Source organism: Propithecus coquereli, unplaced genomic scaffold (genome assembly GCF_000956105.1).
Source record: "Propithecus coquereli isolate 6110/MARCELLA unplaced genomic scaffold, Pcoq_1.0 Scaffold81, whole genome shotgun sequence".
NCBI lineage: Eukaryota > Metazoa > Chordata > Mammalia > Primates > Indriidae > Propithecus > Propithecus coquereli.
The window spans coordinates 5282963-5293788 of record NW_012154285.1 but is presented as its reverse complement, the minus strand read 5'-3'; the positions used below and the strand labels follow the sequence as shown (position 1 = coordinate 5293788).

At 36.5% G+C, this 10826-nt stretch overlaps 1 protein-coding gene across 1 annotated transcript in view; it reads right to left on the bottom strand.

Moving 5' to 3' along the window:
• Positions 1 to 10826, bottom strand: part of IFT81 (intraflagellar transport 81) — a 109323-nt gene that overhangs the window by 29863 nt on the left and 68634 nt on the right. The window contains exons 12-13 of the mRNA XM_012663414.1: positions 6745 to 6873; positions 5494 to 5583 (exon numbers count right to left, since the gene is read on the bottom strand). Of these exons, the coding sequence (XP_012518868.1) occupies positions 5494 to 5583; positions 6745 to 6873 (219 nt within the window). The remainder of the gene's footprint in view (positions 1 to 5493; positions 5584 to 6744; positions 6874 to 10826) is intronic.

Below are 10826 nucleotides of genomic sequence, written 5' to 3'. Positions count from 1 at the left end.
CAGTGGCCGGCCATCGGAAGTTGACAATGACCAATTGGGAGCAATCATCGAAGCTGATCCTCTTACAACTATAGGAGAAGTTGCAGAAGAACTCAGTGTTGACCATTTCACAGTCATTTGGCATTTGAAGCAAATTGGAAAAGTGAAAAAGCTCAATAAGTGGACACCTTATGAGCTGACCGAAAATCAAAAAAAAAAAAATCATTGTTTTGAAGCATCATCGTCTCTTCTTGTATGCAACAAAGAACCACTTCTCGATCAGATTGTGACATATAATGAAAAGTGTATTTTATATGACAACCGGCAACAACCAGCTAGCTCAGTGGTTGGACCAAGAAGCTCCAAAGCACTTCCCCCAAAGCCAAACTTGAACCAAAAAAAGATCATGGTCACTGTTCGGTGGTCTGCTGCCGGTCTGATCCACTACAGCTTTCTGAATCCGGCGAAACCATTACATCTGAGAAGTATGCTCAGCAAATCGATGAGATGCACGGAAAACTGCAATGCCTGCAGCTGGCGTTGGTCAACAGAAAGGGCCCGATTCTTCTCCACAACAATGCCCAACAGCATGTCGAACAACCAATGCTTCAAAAGTTGAACGAATTGGGCTACGAAGTTTTGTCTCATCTGCCACATTCACCTGACCTCTCGCCAACCGACTACCACTTCTTCAAGCATCTTGCCAACTTTTGCAGGGAAAATGCTTCCATAACCAGCAGGATGCAGAAAATGCTTTCCAAGAGTTTGTCAAATCTTGAAGCATGGATTTTTATGCTTCAGGAATAAACAAATTTATTTCTCATTGGCAAAAATGTGTTGATTATAATGGTTCCTATTTTATTAATAAAGATGTGTTTGAGCCTAGTTATAATGATTTAAAATTCATGGTCCAGGCTGGGCGAGATGGATAGCACTCTGGGAGGCTGAGGTGGGAGGATCGCTTGAGATCAGGAGTTTGAAACCAGCCTGAGCAAGAGTAAGACCCCGTCTCTACTAAAAATAGAAAAATTAGCCAGGTGTGGTGGTATTATCCTGTAATCCCAGCTACTTGGGAGGCTGAGGTGGGAGAATGGCTTGCGCCCAGGAGTTTGAGGTTGCTATGAGATAGGCTGACGCCACAGCACTCTAGCCTAGGTGACAGAGCAAGACTCTGTCTCAAAAAAAAAAAAAAAAGAAAAAGAAACAACAAAATCAAAATTGCAATTACTTTTGCACCAACCTAATACAAAGCGTATAAGGAAACAATCCATTAGGAGTGAGAATCAGAAGATCTAAACAACAGCAGGACTATACCTCAAGGAACTCTGGATACTAGAAATAAGCCTACCAAGTATGCTTAAAATAATAAAAACTATAAAGAAGGAACTGAAAAGAAGAGAAAAAGACAGTGAGAAAAAACAGAAGTGAAAAAGTCACCGAAATTAAAAATTAAGTAGACGGAATAAACATATGATTGGACACCACTGAGGAGATAAAATGATGAACAAGAAAATAGAGCTAAAGAAATTACCCAAAATTCAACAGAGAGACAAAAAGATGAAAATATGAAAGTGAGGTTGAGCAATAGGGAACAGAATAAGTATGTCTAATATATATCTAATAGGAGTAGCTGGAAAACAGACCAGAAAAAATGGGGGAGGGAATATATTATGTAGAATTTTCCCAGAATTAATGGAAGACACAAAACACAAATTCTAGCACACAGTAAATAAAACTAAATCTACACTTAGATCACAGTAATGAAATTTGGACAACACCAAAGAAAAGGTAAAAATATTAAAACCAATTATAGGTAAGATATTACCTAAAAAGAAATGATAATTAAACTAATAGTAGATCTTTCAACACAGTAGGAGAAAGCAGTGAAAATATTTTTTCCAACTAAGCCATTATTTAAGAAGGAAATAAAAAGATGATTTACTTATTGTTAACAATTCTTTACTGAGAAAGCTATTTTTAGAAACCACACAAAACAAGAAAATTGAATTTCAGGAAAAAAGGAAACTGAATCCAGAAGTAAGAAGTTAAAATAAAAGCAGCAATGGTGAGAATTGTTAAATATATCAGTAAATCTAAACAGGAAATGATTATACAAAATAGTAATCAGAATAGCAACAGCCACTATGACAACTACTTTTAGAGATGTAGAAATAATGAAATAAAATGCCAGAGGATAACATACATATAAGGCAGGAGAGTTAAATTATTCTAAGGTCCCTGTATTGTTGGGGAGCTGCTGATTAACTTTAGACTTTGTTAAGTCAGGAATATATTAATATGTGTGTGAAACCTTAAGAGTAAATCATATCGGAATAGAAGTAGAAGATAGAAAAGGAAATAAAAAAAAGAAGAGAAAGCAAACAGGACTACTACAACGGATAGTAAAAAAGAAAGAAAAAGCACAGTAAATGGTATGTACAAAATAGAAAAAAAATCCAAATGTATCAATAATCAGAGTAGATGAAATTCACCAATCAAAAGATAGATTCTAAAACTAGATATAAGAAACCACACCCACACAAAGTCCAGCTGTGTGCTATTTATGAGACGTATATTAGACAAAAGTAAATACATAGAAAGTTGAAAGTAAACAGAAATAAAAAGATATATCAAGCAATACTATCATAAGAAAGTTGGCATACCCACTGCAAGTGTACACAAAATAAGACTCCTAGGCAAAAAGCACTGTATACAAGGAATAAAGAAATTTTTTAAAAAAAGATAAAACATATAAATTCATGAGAAAAAAAACCAGGAAGATTTTTTTCTTTTGATGTGGTAAAATACACATAAAAAAATTTATCATTTTAACCACTTTGAAGTTTACAATTCAGTGGCTTTAAGCACATTCACAAGGTTGGGCAACCATCACCACCATCCATCCACAGAACTCCTTTCATCTGAAAAAGTTCTACTGAAACTTTCTCCCCATTGACAACAACTCCTCATTCATTAGGATGTTTAGAACAACACATTTAACAAGCCTGATCTGATGAACACATGAAGAACCCTGTACTCAACAGCTAGAAAATACAAATTCTTTTCAAGATCAAATCACTAAAAATATTAGGTTGGCCTCAGATCTCCCCACAGCTACATTTAACTCTAGAAGATTGTGGAGCTATACTTAAAAAAATCCTCAAGGAAAGAATGCACGATCTGACAGTCAAGCTGTCATTGAAATATTTAGGAATTAAACTGTAGAACATTTAAGAATTCATCAGAGAATATTGTTTTTATGAGCCTTTTTTTGAGGACTTGACTAGAGAACAAATTACAGACAATCGAAAGAGAAGTGAGACAAAGGGCAGTGAATGGAGTGGTAAGGGGCACTGGACCTAATAATTACAGGTCCAGTGCTGAAAACAGAAGTGGGAAATAGTGTAATAGAACAGAATGTAAATGTTACACACCCTGACAAGGTAGAAAACCAAAGCCTGCAGGAAGGAGAAGAGGAAGAGAAGGTGCAATGTTAGAATAAGTAAGCTGGTTTCCCCACTTTTTTAATTGTTAGAGGTGGGTGAGGAGAACATCAAAGAATATCATTTAAAGCTAACAAATCAAGTCATAGTATAAGCATATTCAAAGTATAAAGGCAAACACTAAGAAAGACAATACTGTCAACTAAAATCAGGTGCTAGAGGAGAAGGAAGAGAGGGAAAAGGAAAAAGAAATATACAAATTTTCACTCTAGCCCGGGTGACACAAAACAAAAGAAACAATAACAACCCCCCCTCAAAAAAACCCAACTAATTTCATCACTTCTCACAATGGGAATTAATAGAATAGATACTATTGAAAAAAATGGATGATTAATGATAGCATTACAATGACTAGAACAAAACCACATGTCAGAACACACACACACACACACATATGCACGAAGAAGGAGAAGATTTTTTACAGGCTTTAAAATCAAAAGCCAAACATAAAATGATATCACTAAAACCAAATATGTCTACATATCAATAAATACAAACAGGCTACACTTATCTATTAAAATAAGCCTTTCAGATGATATCACATTGCAAAACCTAATTCAAGATCTATTCAAGAGACACACGAGACAAAACAATTTTTTTTAAAGTGGAAAGTATAAGATGGGCAAAAAAATGAACAACAGCAACATGTAAATAAAAGAAGCAGATATTTTGATCTCAGTATCACTCAGGGTTGATTCCAGCTGCACCCCGCCCACCTGAGTTCCCCAAAAGCCAAAAGCCTTTGTTAGAAAGTGAGGCAAAGATGTGGAGAACAAATTTAAGGTAGCTACTAAATAATTATCTGTTCATTAATTCCCAGAAAACTTTTGGAGGATACAGAAGGAACTATTAATAGTCATTACTTCTAGGGAATGTGCTGGGGATGCAGAAAGAGGAAGAATTTCTCCTCTTTCCCCTAAATAATTCTGTACAGTTGAATTCTTGCCAAGAGCATGGTTTTCTATTGTAAGAAAAAGTAATCAATAAATAAGAAATATTTCAGTGAAACTAATAATCAGATTGTATACTCTAAAATATAAGTATTTTAGTTTTTTATATATTAGCAATTCTATAACTACTCTGCTTAATTACATATAATTTATAGAACCACTAAGAAAATAAATATGAAACTTTCCAAGATGCTATTCTAATTCTAGATGATTGTAAAAGATTTAGATAAATCTAAATTATACATCTTGAGTTGTGATGCTCTAATTTTCAAACAGCTGTTAATATTCAAATTTAGAAAAACATTCCTGTACAATAGAAAGGAAACACACTAACACTTCACTATAAAATTTCCTAAATATTTGAAGGTTACCCATTAAAGTAAGAAGTGTAAAGTATTTTTAAATACTCCTTCTCTTTAAAAATGTGATAATGCATTTTGGTAGTTTCAAGTGTTACATACAGTTAAACAAATTAAAAAATACGTAGTATTAAAAATAGAGAACTGCTAATGTCAAATGGTAGAGACTACCTAATCTGGATTTGGAGTAGGCATTTACCTTCTGACAGTTTATCTTTAAAACGGTGGTTAGAATTAGCTTCCAAGTAATAGTATTTCATCACTTCTCATAAGCTATCATAGTTTGCCCCACACTACGCCTCCCAGCAAAGCAAGTTCATTAATCTAAAGTTAACTTGTCACCACTTGTGGGCAGACTTTGAGCTTTTACCTGGCCACAGAAGAATGTGACTTCATATTTATAGCTCTGACATGCATATGATTTAAAGGAAAAATCTTATCTGGTTATACTTGGAATTTCAGCTTAAACTGCTTTTTCTCCTTCTCTCTCCCCCCCAATTATTTACAACAAAATAAGTAGCATAAATTAAACAAAAACATTTGTAGGTCATATTACTACTCTCTTTTGCAGAATTAGATCAATATAATTATAATGATAATAATTTGTTTTCTATAATAACCCAAATAAAATATTCAGGATTCTAACTAGTACATCTGAACAAGATAGAATACTAAAAGTATCACAAAATCAAATGCACTTACTTGACATTTCTGACGCAACTGTCGTAGTTCTTTTAGAACTGGAGCTAGAGCTGACTTCTTTTCAGATACCAGTGAATTCAGTTTTTTTACCTGTCATTTAAACAAAAAACATTAACGCCTACAAAAAGAATTCAAAAGAATAAAAATACTACATGCATAAAGATATTTACTGCAGTGTTAAATATAAGAGTAAAAAACTATAAATTAGCTGGGTGTGGTAGTGTGCATCTGTAGTCCCAGCTACTCCAAAGGCCAAAGTGGGAGGATTGCTTGAGCCCAGGAATTTGAGGCCAACCTGAGCAACAGAGTGAGATCCCTGTCTCAAAACAAAACCAAAACCAAAACCAACTATAAATTATTTCAGTGCCAAACAATAGGGAAGTGATTTAGTAAAACTTGATTCCTCAGCAAGATGGAATACCATACCATTTAATCATTCAAAATGTCAATTATCAAGACTAAAACATTGTGGGAAAATATTTATAAGCAAACATTGAATGAATAAAATAAATTACAAAGTTGCCTGTATACAACTATAATCATGTTGTGTTATATTAATATAAAAATAGATAATTATGTAAGTTATAAAAATATACATAAATATGGATGGAGTGATATTCAAAATATTAATACTTAATAATCCAAATGGCATAAATAGCAACCAATCAGAATGGACACCTGTCAAAGAGATGAATAGGGTCTTAAAGCCCTTTTTTATAATACATGCTAATTTTTTTAGGAGTTAGACTGTGGTGAGATCTAGAGAGTTCTGGGGAAATGGCCAATATGGATAAGGCAGTGGAGGGGGATACTCTGAGGGTCTGGGGCAGCAACTATATACTAACAAGTACAGAAAGATTTCAATATTTTAATGCCTGGTGAAAATGTACCAGTGCCTTCTGGCTGAACAGCAGCCTTGAATATGGAAAGATACTAAGGACATACACAAAAATGAAATAATTTTATTAGAGTGGTATCACTTGGGAAAACTTATTTTTTATCATAAATATTTCTTCAATGTTATGCAACTTTTACATATTAAAAAAACACAAATGCATAAACTATTAGAAGTTGATAACAACCTTATTAGAAGGGAAAAATTCACAAGAGACTGATAAAGACACATGAAAGAATATAAAGTAAATGACGTGCAGAAATGAAAATTTGAATGTTTCACTGAAAATAAAACACACGAACCACTTGTCTTCTAGCTACACAATAAAAGAAAACTTTTAAAAAATGTGTAATCACCATTTCGGACATGTCATCCAGCGTCCGTCCTTTCATTTCATCGACTTCACTCTTCAGTGCAGACACTCTTTCTAGCTCCTCTTGGGTATAACTATATCCAGATATACCCTTTTTCTCCTCAATAGCTTGCTGTAAGTAAAGAATAAGAAGCTCACAAAATGTGCGTCAAAATCTTGCTGGTTTCCATAAGAAGTATATAAATTTCATACGTAACAAAAAAGTTGTAAATAAACTAGTTTAAAAATCTAAAGGACAATCTTCATTGATTTCAACTATTATTTCATTCAATTACACGTCTTCATATTATAAATCTATGCTAAATTTTACTATGGTATTTTCAGATGCATAAGAAATATTTCTAATTTTAAACTTTTTTCCTCTTTTTTCATTTTTAACATTTTTTTTCCAGGAAACAAACCTGGACCTCCCACATGAAAGAACCTAATGAACTAATTTTAGATTTTATAATGACGTCAAGTACTTAGTACAGAACCTAAAACACAGGATGCACTCAATAAATATTTGGTAAATGAATGAATTCTCAAGTGATCATTGTACTTGCATTCACGCTCATCCAATATTTATTATATACTTAAATGTGCCAAGCACAACTCTAGGCATCAGGTATACAGCAGTGAACAAAACAGGAAAAAAAAATCCCTTCCCTCACAGAGCTTATGCCTAGTGGGAGTAAATAAGCAATAAGTAAGTAAATAAATAAATTAGATACATATAGTATGAGGTGAGAATGGATGGAGTTGTACTCTTAAATCAGAAGGTGGTTAGAGGTGATCCTGAGAAGACGACATCTGAGCAAAGCCCTGAAAGAAGTGAGGGAGTGTGCCATACAGATGCCCAGGGCATCAGCAAGTGCAAAAACCATTCCCTGTCTGGCCTGTTCAAGAAACAGCAGGGAGGCCAGTGAGGCTGAAAATGCAGTGAGAATGAGGTGGGGTGAGGGAGAGATCATACAAGGATCAGCTGGTTTGCTGGGATAGTCTCAGTGTACATCTATTGTCCTTTGTGCTCTCAAAAGTGTCCTCATTTAGGTGATAAATTTTATCATTACCTTATTTTTTAGCTCAATAAAAGAGCTTTGTTTTATTTAAAATGAGATATGGAGCTCTTCTAGGGTTGACAGTAGAGGAATTTTTAAATGATCACTTTCACATCTGTGCTGACATCCAACTATAGAGAGACAAGGGTAGGAGGAGGTAAGCCAATTAGAAGACCATCCTAATAATTCAAGTTAGAGATGATAGCGTGAGTCAGGATGTTGGTGAGAGAGAGGTAATGAGGAGTGGTTCTGCACATATTTTGAAGGTAGATTCAGTAAGATATTGTGACAGATTAGATGTAGGGATGTTAGGGAGAGGGAGGGGTAAAGAAGTCCAAGGTTTCTGACCTGAGGGATTTCCATTTCTTGAGATGAAGAAGACTGGAGAAAAACCAGGTTTGAGGAGGAGGTGAAGAGTAGAAGTTTAGTTTTGGATGTGTTAAAAGTTTGAAATGTTTATTAGATATCCAAGTGGAGAGGTCAAGATGTTATATGTACAAGACTGGAATTAGAGAAGAAATCTATGTTGGAAATATAAATCAGTAAGTTGTCACCATATAGAGGATCAGATCACCAGTGTAGCTAGAGTAGAGAAGAGATCCAACATTTAGATCTTGAAGAAATGAGAAGAAATCAGCAATGGAGTAGGAACACGAGTGTTAGTTTAGAAGAAACACCAGGAGAGTGTAGTGTCCTAGAAGACAAAAAAAATGTTTACAGGGAAGAGAGAGTGATCAACTATGTCAAATGCTGCTAATAGGTCCAGTAAGAAAAAGACTAAGAATTGGGCTGGGTGTGGTGGCTTACACCTGTAATCCTAGCACTTTGGTAGGCTGAGGTGGGAGGATCACCTGAGGCCAGGAGTTTGAGACCAGGCTGGGCAACAGTGAGACCCCGTCTCTACAAAAAATTAAAAAAATTAGCCAGGCATGGTAGCATGTGCCTGTAGTCCCAGCTGCTTGGGAAGCTGAGGCAGGAGAACTGCTTGAGTCCAGGATTTGGAGGCTGCAGTGAGCTATAATGATGCCACTGCACTCTAGCCCAGGTGACAGAGCAAGACCCTGTTGCAGAAAAAAGAAAAAAAGAAAAAGGACTAAGAATTGGTCACTGGATTTAGCAATGTGAAAGTACTGGTGACCTGGAAGAGATAAATAGTGGAATGGTAGGTGTGAAAACCTTATTGGAGGGAATCTACAAGAAAATGGAAGAAACATGAGGAGAGAGAGACAAAAAAGGCTTTCAATAAGCCCTCATTTCCCATGGATGAAGGGCAGAGGGCACCGAAAATCAGGCACAGGGATTAATTGTAAGACTGGCAAAACTTCAGAGGAAGCTGAATTCTTAGTTTAGACAAATATGCTATGCCAAAGTTAGGGTCCTGATAGGGAAGAAAAAGGATGCTGAGTCTTGAATGGGGGTGTCTGGGAACACCCACTTAAGAGCCTTGCGCTCCCAGTATCCTCTGGGCAGTGGCAAATGGCTTAGCTTGTTGGTCAGGGGCCTGAAAGAAATAACACAGCAAGGGCCGGGAGGTCTAGGGAAAAGACACGTGAATGGACCTATGGGAGTACGCACTAAGGGTGAAGATCTTTTCATCATGTGGCCACTAGAGAATGTCCATTGCAGAAGAGGCACTAAACCAATAAAGTGGAAAGGATGATATGGCCAGGAGATGTCAGCCAGCCTATCATTGGCCACTCAGTGCTTGTAATGGGCTCATGAACAGAATGGCTATGTTGGTAGAGATGGTGGTTTTATATGGGCCAAAAAGCAAGGGCCCTTTCTCACCAAGGCTCATCTAGCTACTACCAATGTCAAATCTCTGACCTGCCAGCAAGAGACTATTCCTCAGCTCCGGGTATGGAATCATCCCTTGAGAAAACCGAACCCCTACTTCACGGCAATTTGATAACATCAGACTCTTTCTGCCCTGCAAAGGGCAACATTTCATCCTGACTGGGACTGACCTATATTTAGGGTATGGATTTGCCTTTCTTGTCCATTGTGCTTCAGCCAGCACCACTATCCAAGGTCTCAGAGTGTCCGTCTACTGATGTGGAATCCCACATATCACCTCAGACCAAGGGACCCACTTTATGGCAAAGGAGGTGTGACCATAGAATTCATTTTACCACATACCACACCATCAGGAAAGCTGATGGCCTGATAGAATAGTGGAACAGCCTTTTGAAGGTATAGCTAAGGTCCCAGCTTAGAACTAATAGCCTGTGAAAATGGGTTCTATTCTTTAGGATAGGGTGTATAACTTAAACCAATACCCATTATATGGTGCTGTGTTCCCAACAGAATGCATGGGTCTTGGAACCATGAGATGAAAGTATAAGTGTTACCACTCACCATGATCACCACTGATCCACTTAGGGAATTATGCTTCCCTTCTAGACAACTTTAGGCTCTGTGGGTGTTTATGTTCTGGTTTACAGAGTGGGCATGCTTCCAACAGAAGACATATTAAGAGGGCCTCTAAATTTAATGCTCTGACTACCATCTGGTCACTTGGGTTCCTCATGCCAACAGACCAGAAGGCAAAGAGAAGAGTCATATTGGTAGGAAATCATAAGGCTATATAGATGCTACTATATAATGGGGGCAGAAAGAAATATATTTAGCACTCAGATGATCCATTAGAGCATACATTGGTACTCCGATGCCCAGTTTTAACTGTAAAAAGGCACATATAGCAACCACAGCCTGATAAGGGCGTGGTTACTAGAGTCTCACATCTCTCAAGGATGAGGAACTAGGTCATCCCATCAGTAAGTCATCTGGACAAGAGGAGGTACTAGCTGAAGGTGGGGGAAACGCAGAATAGATAGTGCACGAAGATGACACTATCAGTTATGTCCTTGGGACAAAATATGGCAATGAGTTTCAATTTATCCCATTAATCTTTCTCTTACAAGTTTTCCTAGAAATTGTGACCAACCAGAGTCCTGTAGAAGCTATACCTGGATAGAGTGAATTTAATGTGAGAAACTAGCAGATCTTAGCAGTACAAGGGGTG